A 12,512-nucleotide genomic window follows, 5' to 3' on the forward strand; every position below is an offset into this window, starting at 1 on the left:
TATTTTTATTTTATTTCCAATGGCAGATTATAGACAGTAACAGCATACATAAGCATCGAATAAAAAAAGTAAGAACACAAACAAAAGATGCTGCAACAGAGTCTATTAATCACAATGTCTCTAGCTTCCCAATAGCATTCAGTGATAGAATTCCTGCAAAGTGCAGAGCAGCGAAGGAGGTACGTGGAGTCCATGTCCTCACCAGAACTGCAAAGAGTGCATACCGGGAAAGGGACGATGGCAAATCTATTCAGATGTTTCCGCAGACAGCATTATAATATAATTATATACATATATATATATATATACATATATATACATATATACATACATACATACATATATATTACACTTATGTCAAATATATGTACAATTTTATATATGTATATAAAATTGTACATATATTTGACATAAGTGCATACGGGTTAGTCCAATGAATGTATATTTGTGCAATGTATGTATATCTAAATAAAATTACAATACAGTGTATACAATTTCTGTAAGCTATCTAAATTTCAAAACTTTAATTATTATGACCATTAATAACAACTCAAGCAATTTAAACGACTAAATCAAACGATAAATCAGTAGTCAGTTTTTATTGTTCAGTCAGTTATTGTCAGTTTTAATGATATATCATTTAAAAAATATTTTAATAAAAAAATCCTTTTCAAGTATTTTTATAAAATGTTTGAGGAAATTTACTTTTACCTAACATAATGCATGGAAATGTTTACATTTCAAAAAAGCGTTTAATATTTTAAGTTAAAATTTTATTTAGATAAATAGTTTGACTTACATACACTTAATGCATGTACACACATTGTAAATACATAGATTTCTTGTACATGCACACTTTTATACATTATATGTACTAGCGTACATGCATGCATCAGATATACATACGTATAATGCAAGATGATACAAACATTTTTGTACATACATACGTACACTCATACATTACATGATGATGCATATAAATAAGTGCGTACATGCATATGAACATGCCATACACGTACAAACCATATATGTCTGTACATGATATGTACATATATGTACTTTTGGCCACCACTGTATATATATATATATATAAGTTCAAAATGAAGATAAAACAAAGAAAAATTATAGACATATGAAAAAAGGGGGGGGGGAATAATAAGTAAAAAAATAGCAAACAACAGTTTAAAAAATAATTTTAAAAATAATTAAAAACATTTTTTGAGTGCTCCTCACACTATTGTATTAATATATTTTGCTTTAGCTTTATTTATACAATATCAGAAAGCACTCTGTTTTGCGTATATAATCGTGTGGGCTGATGAAAAGATTATATCTTTTTTTCCCGGTTTTTTTAAATAAAATTTCATCCTTTTTTTTTTTAACTGTTTGCTATTGTTTTTACTTATTATTTCCCCCCCTTTTTTCATATGTCTATAATTTTTTCTTTGTTTTATCTTCATTTTGAACTTATCTAATGAGTTCTGTTTACTTGCAGTTTAAGCACAATAAATGAAACTTAATGTTTTTCTTAACTTTCTTCGTGTTTTCTTGTATTTATTTATTTTTGTATATATATAGATATATATGTATATATATACTAATGTGGAAATAAACAAAACATTGTCCGANTACCTTATACCTTTAGTATTCACACAAACGGAAAAACAAAAGGTTTCCGTTCGCAAACGCAAGCATGAAGCCCATCCATCAAAAAAGTACCAAAGTGGTTGAGAGAATTGAAACCTACCGCAGTGGTGACTCTCCGAACCCCTTTCATGCTAATACGAGAACTGGGTGTTGATGACCAGATAGAGATAAAAGGATCCATTGTCAACGTACCCAATAATTTGCACAAGACCGTAGACTGTCTTCCACGCAATATAAATGATTCACTCACTAATCATGTAAAATTGAAAAAAGCCTAGCTTTTAAATCATATTCCATGTATGAACTTGTGAATTTGAAAAGGGTTTATGGTGCAGCTTAGAATCTCCATCAAACACCATTGTACCAGTCCGAACATGTTAATATTGATCTCGATTGGCTGTTCAATGTCTATTCCGTCATCAAAAGAATTTACACAGAATGTGGCTGATCTGCATTTAAATATGTCAGCGAAGTTGTGTACCGAGCAGTTCAGGATTAACAGTCAAAGATGTCCAAGATGAAAACACAATAAAGTTTCTTTTCCAAAAAAAAAAAAAACATTATAATAATAATAAAAAATAGACAACAACCATTTTGCTTAATTCACTTAAATTAGTCAAAAATTGGTTGAAATTTTAATTTCAAGATTTTTCTTTTCTTTTTTGTAGAGTAATAGTTATTTATTCTTACGTTTAAATTCCAGATTTGATTTTTTGTTCATTTTCTTTTAAACAAAATGTGTCTAATTTAAATCCTGGAAATAAAAAGGAATTAATTCATCATTTATTTGCTACCATTATTTTTCTCGTTAAATTATACTATTATTATTTAATTAGAATAATAATAGTATAATGTTAGATTAGAATTTAATAAATAATACTATTATTAAATTCACTATCCGTTGGAAAAAAAATATTTTGTGAAGAGCAAACACTAACACGTTTGCAACGTTACGCATGTGTTTCTAAACATTTATGGTTCGGTGAGTAGCACTTTAAATATTGTATGAGTCTACTACCGCCTTGATAAATACCTAAACATCAAGTTTGCGTTCCTATAGTTCTTAGAAAACTCTAATAGTGGTAATGAAACTAAGACTAAGTTCGATTTCGATTATTTAGTTCGAATAAGCATATTCATTCATCCTGTCCTAATGTTAAAGATGCTGAATAAAAAGTTTCAAATTGCTATTAAAGTAAACATTTAGAAATTACTTTTCCACTATAAAAAACAAGTTTTTTTTTGTAGTGGAAAAGTTATATCTGCATAAACTATAAACAGTTTTTTTTATAGTTTATGCAGATATAATTATTTAAGGCCTATGTTTTCATTTCTGTGAAAATTAGACTGAAGTCTATGGTTTTGTTAAAATGTATTGTAAAAATGTTGTACATGTTTACAGCAATAAATTTAGCTCCCCCCCCTAAAATATTGTCTAAAGTTTCATTGTATATTTTTATTACTTTCAATTCTAAGAATATCTTATTTTATTCATTTGATTTGATGTCAAAAATAATTTGATTGCTAACGTCACACTATATCAACTGTTGACCACGGTTCGGTTATCATGCTTGGTGACGTTCTGAAGACAATCCTTACCTATCCTGAAAACAAGTGTCGAGCTATTACCATTTATATATAGAAATGTGGATTTTGATACATGAACCGTTCTCGATTAAACGCTTTTCAACTACCTATCAATTTATTTAAAAAGCGAACTTCTTTTAGTGCAATTGGAACAATACACGGCAATAAAGAATTTTACTTTAGTATAAAAACTAAATCATTGCATTTTTCTAATTAATGATAAAAACATTTATATTAAATCTCGAATATAGTTTCAGAATTACGCATGACACTATCAACGAAATGACCCTGTCGATAAAATGACCCTGTCGACGAATTTACCCTGTCGATAAAATGACCCTGTCGACGAATTTACCCTGTCGACAAAATGATCCTGTCGGTGAAATGGCCTGTCGACGAAACGACCCTGTCGATGAAACGGCCTGTCAACGAAATGACCTAGTCGATAAAATGGTCTGTCCATGAAATGGCCTGTCGAATGGATGTCTCGATTGTCGATGAAATGAGCTAGACCCAACCTACCTGTGTAGTTACTTTACAGATCAATAGGTGACGCTATTATATAGTATTGTAGTGTAACTACCACAACAATAATACAATTCCAATTCACTAGTATATAAAACGTGTGTACTCGATTAAATTGCATTCAGTACACTTTGTAGCTTCCTTCAAAAACGATGCATTTAGTATTTGCAAATAGTTATTAAGGTTTTCAGTTATTAAGTCATTGTGCAGTGTTTTGTCAATCTTATGAAATCTTCAATTTCGATTTAATTAAAGATAACGCCTCATTCAGCCCTGCCACAGCCTTCTTTATGAACAACGGAGTGTTGTCGAAATACTTTAACCACTCGATTTAAATTATCAACACCTTCAGGAGATGAACTGATTTACATGCTCACCGTAGAAGCCCTTCGGGGGGAGGTATATATATATCATACATAAGCATCGAATAAAAAAAGTAAGAACACAAACAAAAGATGCTGCAACAGAGTCTATTAATCACAACATGTCTCTAGCTTCCCAATAGCGTTCAGTGATAGAATTCCTGCAAAGTGCAGAGCAGCAGAGAAGATGTGTGGAGTCTATGTCCTCACCAGAACTTTTTAAACACGTTAGAACGCTTTTAAAAAATAATCACTNATTCATTTGTAAATAAGGAAAATCATATTAAATATTTTAATTCAAAATGTTGTACTCATATCTTTCAATATTTATTAATCTTTCCTAAATAATCCAATAACTACATGTCACACTTATATTTATTGATGAACTTTAGAAAATTCTCGAAAGAAATGAGTAGAACGTTTCATAGCTGATATTTTGATGTGTTTACATTTGGAAAGTTGCAGAAGGGTTTAAAGCTTACAGCAGGAAGATATCAAAATGAGAAGATTGTATGAAAGGAAAAATTTAAACGGAAACTCATTTAAAAACGGAAGTAGAAGTGCTGGATGGAGTAATAGTTAATAAATGAAAGAGGGAGAAAATGTAGGATGAACAACATCACAGCTACTGAAGGATGATTTTTCACTGCCCCTTCAAAGTCGTTAAATAGGGAGTAAACTGATCAAATAGGAATAAGATCAAATAGGAATGAAATATTCAACTATCAGCAAATACTGAAATACTCCAAGTGATAGGACATGAATAAAATTAAGATCTCAACTCTGAGCGGAAAAAAAAATCGTATTCCAAATACGTTTGCGTACATGTTTAAGTTGTTAGAATCTGCAATATTGACTTCATATAGAAAAACATTCACTTTATTTTATAAAAGAAATGGGGAAAATATAATTAAAATTTCAAAGTAATAGAGCTTTGTTGAAAGGCGAAAAAAACTCTGTTACTGTGACATCTTACAAATGAGAATAATCTTTAAAGAAAGACGAGATTGTTTCAAAAACTAAACATCTATACAAAATAGCTCACCAGAGAAGGGATTTTTCCAACTTTCTTTTCCCCTCAAACGAGATCCTTGAAAATCCCTACATTCTGAAAAGTCCCTGCTCTAGAGCTTCCCTTAAGATATAGGCTAAAGATATAGGCCAATAGACTAAAGAGGGTCATCAAAACTAACCTAGAATTGTTGATAAATTAATTAGTATTCAACTTAAAATATGCTAAAAATTAGTTTTTTGAAACTTCTTGTTTTTAAAGGAATGTTATATCTTGAAAATTAAAGGGAATAGAAAATTGCAGAATTATTATTTTCCTTAAGTCAAAAATATTGAAACAATAATTCTATATTTATATTTCGGTCAGTTTATTTTAAAAATAATAATAAAGTTTACTTTTCAGTCATTAAATATTGGCGATGGTAAATAAAACTTTTCCAAGGAAATTTCTTAGCTTACATTCTATTGTGCAGAGCTCACCGTAAAAAGCGAACACCCTGAATAACATTTCAATAGGATTTTTACACACTAGGTCTCAATCTTATTGGTTCGGAGTACGTGTTTATGAAAATGGATGCAGTTCAATATGCGCATTGTTTATCCAAATTTAACAACTAAACGAGGTACACATACCTTTAATTTACTTTTCTAAACGCTAATCAGAAGGATAGCTAGTTCAGTATCGGGGTGGCAGGACGATCTGTTCGTATTCAGATCACCAAACGATAAAAATGGTTTTTAACAGAAATCTAAACGTCAATTTAATACCACTATTAATAAAAATGTATAGTTCCTGTACCAAACCTCTAGACTTATTAACATCTTTTCAAAAAAATATGCCAGTTTAACAGAATAAAGTGACTTAGGCAAATAAATGCATGTCACGACATCAGATTGACAATTTATTTCGATCCATTTGTTTATTTATTTATTTTTTTGAAACGAACAATTTTTGTTAGAGAAGTTCGTAAAACGGAATCAAATGATATGACGATTTTCATACAGACAGTTATGTTCATTTTATTAATGTTTATGTGTGCAATTCTAATGAATGAGTTGATCGAATCCATTAATTAATCGTGCAACCGTGGAAGTGTTAGTTTTCGTGATTTTTTCCTCAAAAACTGTAAATTTCAACACAAAAGAAATATTTTTTCTGTAACTACAGTTTCAATAAACTTGAGATTTAGTTTACGTTATCCTTATATTATTTACATTAATTTAAGAAGATATTCGGAAGTAATAATTAAACATTTATATGCATAAAACTATTAATAAAATCGTACTTTTTTAATGTTTTTTCAAGAAACCTCGTGTGATACCTAAATAATAATTGCTAACTTATTCAAATCAATATTTATAGAAAAGTTCTCGTTCAATAAATGTAACTTTGTCAATTCGTACAAAATGGCACTTTCTTAAACATTACAGGTAATGAAAAATGAATTTCTCGGTTTCTCGTTATTTTAGACAGATTTTGAGATAATTCAAAGGCAGATTTAGACAGATTTTGAGATAATTCAGGGTCAAAATAAACTCTTCTCCATTTCTCAATGAGACTTGCATTGAAATGCTGAGAAAGTTTTTTTTTAAAGAAAGTAAAACTCTTAATTTATTTCAATATTTTTCTTTTTATGTTTAGAATGTGTTTTGAAAAAATAATTCGGTACTTCTTTTCCAAAGTAAGCTTTCTTATGTCAATTTAAAAATTGGTATTTATTTTACATTTTATTTCATTTTACAGCCAGAGTTGAACAGTCGATCCATTTTTTTGTTTCAACGGCAATTAATCTTCATCCCCAATTTTGAACTCAAACCGAAAGGAACTCCTGGATCAAGCATTGGGACAAACTAACCATCGTGCAGGATTTTTTGAAAGGATGGAAAAGTCGACTCAAAAATAGACATCCATCCACGAGACTCGTAAATGAAGAAAACAAAGCAGATTTCAAATTTGCCTACAAAGAACTGGAAGGTAAAATGAAGATGTAAAACAAGATGAGAAAACCGAGAGATAAATTCAAAACTACGACGCATTACCATTATGATGGGAACTCGATATATATGTCCAGTCTAAAGAATTGGATAAATCCTCTGTTGATGCACATTGTTGGAACCTTGGGCATGCATTTAATTTTGATTACCCCAAAATTCTTTTCACCCCATTCACATTAGCTCATCTTGGTACTCAGGAATCTTCTGTCATACATGGATGCTGATTAAAGACGTGACTTCCTTACCAATGCATAATAGTGATTGTAAAGGTATGTCTCTCTGGTCTTGTCTTTTATCTTCACTTTATTTTCCAATTTTTTGTTGATAACTTTGAGTTTTATTTTTAAATTCAGTTTTTTTCTGTGTTTATTTCTGAAAGTGTGATATTTCATGATAATACCTCATTATATTAACTATCTTCCATTTATCTCTATAAAGCTGGATATACCCATTTTATTAAAAAAAAAAAAAAAAAAAAAAAAAAAAAAAAAAAAAAAAGCAGTACTTAACGTGTTTAAACAAGCGGTGTTAATTTTGTGCTGTTTGTTTAGATTTAATGTATGAAATTGAAACTGCTTTGCTAATGTATTGTTCCTTATCTAACTAAACTTTGATTTAATGAAAAAAAATCATTCATTTGTAAATAAGGAAAAAAATTAAACTAGCATACTAAGTAAGCACATTTGTTATTAACTATTATAACGAAGATTTTTAAACGTCTAACAAGGCTATTATAAGTTAAAGAGAAACAAAAACCATTGATTTATATAAAAAAAAGGGAAAAACTAAAGTAAATTACTAAGTTTGCTAATTTCTTTTTAAATATTACTGTGCGGAAACATATTAATCACATTAATAGCTTTGTTTAGTAATGAAATAAACTTTACTATCAAAGTGAACAAAAAAACCTTTTTTTGCTGAAGCAAAAAAGTTATAAAATCTAGCGTTGTTTATTTTCTTGGTTTTCAAATCATTCTGGAGTTATATTTTTAACAAAGCTTGAAAAACTTTTTTCAATCTTTCTTTTTCGATCTTCAATGTCTGTATTGTACATAAGAACGTATGTCATTAATAAGCTTGAAATAGTAATAGAAATTATGACTTATCTTTTCAATAAGTACCTTATCAGTGGAGGGATATATATCCTTTTCCCTTCCACAAAATCCCTATGGATGGACGAAAATTCCCTATCTTAAAATCCCTGCTCTTGCGCTTCCCCTCTAACATCCTCCACTCCTCGGGCGGGAGCAGCAAGAGCATCTCCTAAGTGGGATCTTCGGAGGAGAGACGTGCTATGCAATCAAGCAACGACGTGTGGAAGCGTGGAGTGGGACGACGTAGCTGCTATGTCCGACTATGTCCGGGAGTACGCAGGGGGCAGGGTACGCCATCCTCATCGTAGAGACGTCGGACCGGAAGTTCAAGTTATTCGGTGAGTGGATTTTGGTTTGTGACGTGAATGAACTTGTCGGGTGTAGAGTATTTTGGCACGTGACTTAATGGGGGGGGGGTGGCGAACTGCCTGAGTTATTGAGTTGAGTGAACGGAAACCGTTCGAATTATTGTAACCAAGATAAGTAGATGAAAAAACTACTTTATTCTTTTAGTTTACTATAACTACTTTGTTACAAATGTAGTTAACTACAACTACTTTTTTTAAAAAATATAGTGACTGCGAACTACTTTGGAATTTAGTAAGAGAACTTAATTTACACCTATGTTTAAAATGGCTTTGAATAAGAAATTGGCTTACATTAAATGTAAGGGAATCATTGCGAATTATTTATTCATGTTTACATGAGCCAGTTTGTTATTCCAAAAAAAATTTTTTTTTTAATTTGTTCATCTCAACTTCAACTTTTTATGCCTTTTTCGACAACGAATATTTAATTTAAGAAATGCGAAACTATCAAATATTTGTAATTTTTTAATTGTTTATTGCTTTTTTATTTCCTCTTAAAAAATTAAATGTTTCACGATTCTGCATTCGCATGTGATAGTCTTCGTAATGTTCATGTATTAGTTATATTTGATTTTAAATGCGAAATTTCTATCAACGCTCAGCTGCATCCATAGGGTTGCATCCATTTTCATTGCATCCATTGACTGACCAGCGAAGATTTGCACCCATCAAATTTGAAAAATTAGTTACTTAGAGCTGTGTAATTATTCTTGACTAACGCTAAAAGTATTTTCTGAGATCGCTACGAACAACTGTTTTTTTTCTTCTTTAATTTATTTTTATTTGTGTATTGCATTATTCACTTCACTACTTTGAAAAAAAAAATAGCACCCTACACTATAAACTACGAAAGAAATATTTTTTAAATAAACTATAATGTCAGTAGTATGTTTATAGGTTTACGAGCAAAAATTTTATGATTTAAAATAATTATTATTTTTGTAAGAATAATGTGATTTATCTTTTTTTATCCACACCACAAAAAATTTTTTTTAACGGAATTGAATCCCCCAAAGTTCAAAAATTTCTTATCTAATAAAATACAACGTGAGGGGTGAATGTTACAAAATTGCAATTGAAAATAAGTTTTCGTATTTTTAATGTAAAATGTTTTGGTTATATCTCAGAACTATGTTTTTACAGACTTGCCGTATCTTTTTTCAGAAACTAATAAAATTAAAGAGCTAAAATATTGTACTAGTTCAGTTTTAGATGGACTGTTGCAAAACGATTAGGAGGTTATTTTTTAAATAATTATTAAAAATCGAATTTATCTTGCATTGATCCCCTCAATATTTTGTTTCTCGAATTTGAATAAATCAATCTATAAAAGACCCTGTTATAACATACTCATGGAAATTCGTGTAAAAAATATGGAGCAAATGTCTTCTGGGAAAACATGCATTTTACAATGACCTTTTCACATGGGCGGTATAGGAGATAAGGAGAGATTCCGAATACTCTTGGATGATAAACATTATACAGAAATAATAATAATTGAAAAACAAAAAAAAGTATCAAAAAGGAAAAAAAAAGCATGGATAACTAGTTATAAAGAAAAAAGCAGCAAAATATGAATCATGATAATAAAATCCCTCCGTTGCAACGATACTTATTTTCCTGATACCAACATAATGGACATCGTTTGATACAAATTTAAAAATAATATATTTTTCCCCCTTTCAGGCAGTCAAAATACGATTCTTTTTACCCCCCTGGGTCGATCCCCTTCTTGACAGTAGTTTTAGGGAGACTTTTTATTGAAAACCCTATTACATGACCAACATATAAAGAAACACTCCATAAAAATATCCTACACAGTGCAAAAAATGCTCAAAATGACAACTTTTACTGCAATAATTACTAAAATATTTTGCAGTAAATTTGTTTAAAATAAAATTAATAATCCAGTTTCCGAGGAAAGTTACTCGAAAATGTCCTTATGAGACACGGGGGTGAAATTCTGCAAAATTTCATTTCTTATTTTGTAGCGAAGATGTTATTTAAAAAGATCACGTATACAAATTATTCCTCCAATAACTTGTTAAAGTCTTAGTTAATTCATTTTAATACCTATTATAACAAAGTTAAATTCTTTGTCAATTCATGTCTATATTATTGACGAAATTTCAATCTGCAGAGCGACTCAGCATTATGATAATGAAGTCATCTAGTGTCTCTCTCCGTCTGTTTCTTTTAAAAAATATCTTCTGGTTCACTTTAATGAAGTATTGGAAATCGAATTTCCCAACAATGACTCTTCTGTCAAACTAGTTTCTGTTCGATAAGTTTATTTCTTTAAAGCGAACTTTTTTTTTCTTACCGCAAAATCGATAGAATAGTATTTTTTAAACTGAAAAATATTTCTTTTGAACTACTCGAGTATAAAATTTTCAAATTTCGCATTGGAAATTATTTCAATAAATTTTACATAAGTCGTATAATAGTTAGAACAACGAATTGCATATTATTTTGTTTTCGTTATTTAAAACCACTTTTTATTATAATAAATAACATTAAAAATGAAGTAAAAAAAAGTATAAAATGACGCAAAAAAACTATGCACGATAAGGATCCCAAACTATCTTTTAAACCAGAAAATAAATGTGTCCAGACTATGAACACAATAAGTATTGTTACCGAGAAGAACAAGGGAGGTATTAAAATCATTGAAAACTCAGTTTATTTGTCTCAATAAGGGACTGTACTACCTGCTTCTTTCACTAGGAATCTCCAAGTTAGAATCAACTCGTTTGTATTATGTTCTTATTGACCTTGATAGTTATTTGTTAGTGGTTGGAAAACATTCTTATATTTATTTCTTACATTAACGTTACTTTGAAGCCCCTAGAGCAGCGGTCCCTAATTTTTTTCGGCTACGGAACCCTAAATAATTAACCTTCTTTTGGTGAAATCCCAATTTTATTAAATTTATAAAGACAATTATGAATGTATTAACCAATAAAAGACAGTTTTATTTCTAAAATATTTAAAAAGAAGAATGAAATCTTTTATTACTTTTTTTCATTAATAATTTTTAATGAAGTTTGATGTCCGATAATTAAATTCGCACGCCTGGAGCTAAATCTAATCTAGCTATGAGTTTGTTTATGATGTGTATGTGTTACTGTGACTGGCCGAAATGGGTGGTTGTTGACTTCCTCCGGTGACTGTAGACAATCACATAGTTTCTTTAATAAATGTCCGAAATATATACTAGGTCTAGTTAAGTGCCCGATACACATTTGCCCGATATGCCCTACAATCAAAGTTGTTTCAAGGTCAAGTGTCACTGTCCAGTATGCATTTAACCGGTACTCGGAGCACTGATGTTTCTACTGATCTATCCTCAGCAGATATTAAAATATAGAATAGATATAATAATATCAAGGAATTAATTAATATCAAATCGGATATAACAGATAGTTTGAGTAGTTACCACCATTTTTCGCATTGTTACACTCTAAAACAGCGTTTCCCAACCTTTTTTGTACCATGCCCCACCTAAGCCTTTCTGAAATTCTTATGCCCCCCTATGTAGCATATACATAATTTTTAATATTAAAAAAATCGAATTGTTCACTTAAGAAACTTAGGAAATTGTTAGCGAAACAAAGTAAGTAAATTTTCAGAACATATAATGAAGAACTAAAATTCAAATTCGAAATAATTTTAATAAATATTTTTCTTTAATAATTTAATATTTTAATTAAGTGAGATTCTTGCCCTTGATGCTTGCTGCGCGTAGATTTTATCTTAGGTTCCAATTTGGTTAGCCTCAGTCTCAAGTCTTCCCGTTATGTTATATCTAGACGATTTTTTTTTTTACCAATGAAATCATTTACTGCACTAAATCCACATTCAGCTAAATATGAAGATGGAATCGGTAACAATAGTTTTCTGGCACATTTGATTGAATTTGG

General features: G+C 30.0%; 1 protein-coding gene across 2 annotated transcripts in view; it reads left to right on the plus strand.

Moving 5' to 3' along the window:
* Nucleotides 1-8,358: 8,358 nt before the first annotated feature.
* LOC107437245 (protein PALS1) overlaps nucleotides 8,359-12,512 on the plus strand; it is a 158,069-nt gene continuing 153,915 nt past the window's right edge. The window contains exon 1 of one of the 2 annotated variants that reach the window (XM_016049176.3): nucleotides 8,359-8,559. In XM_016049176.3, coding sequence (XP_015904662.1) covers nucleotides 8,484-8,559 — 76 coding nt within the window. In that variant the 5' untranslated portion in view covers nucleotides 8,359-8,483. The remainder of the gene's footprint in view (nucleotides 8,560-12,512) is intronic. The other variant, XM_071179143.1, reaches the window with a different exon arrangement.

This window comes from Parasteatoda tepidariorum, chromosome 3 (genome assembly GCF_043381705.1).
Source record: "Parasteatoda tepidariorum isolate YZ-2023 chromosome 3, CAS_Ptep_4.0, whole genome shotgun sequence".
Lineage (NCBI taxonomy): Eukaryota > Metazoa > Arthropoda > Arachnida > Araneae > Theridiidae > Parasteatoda > Parasteatoda tepidariorum.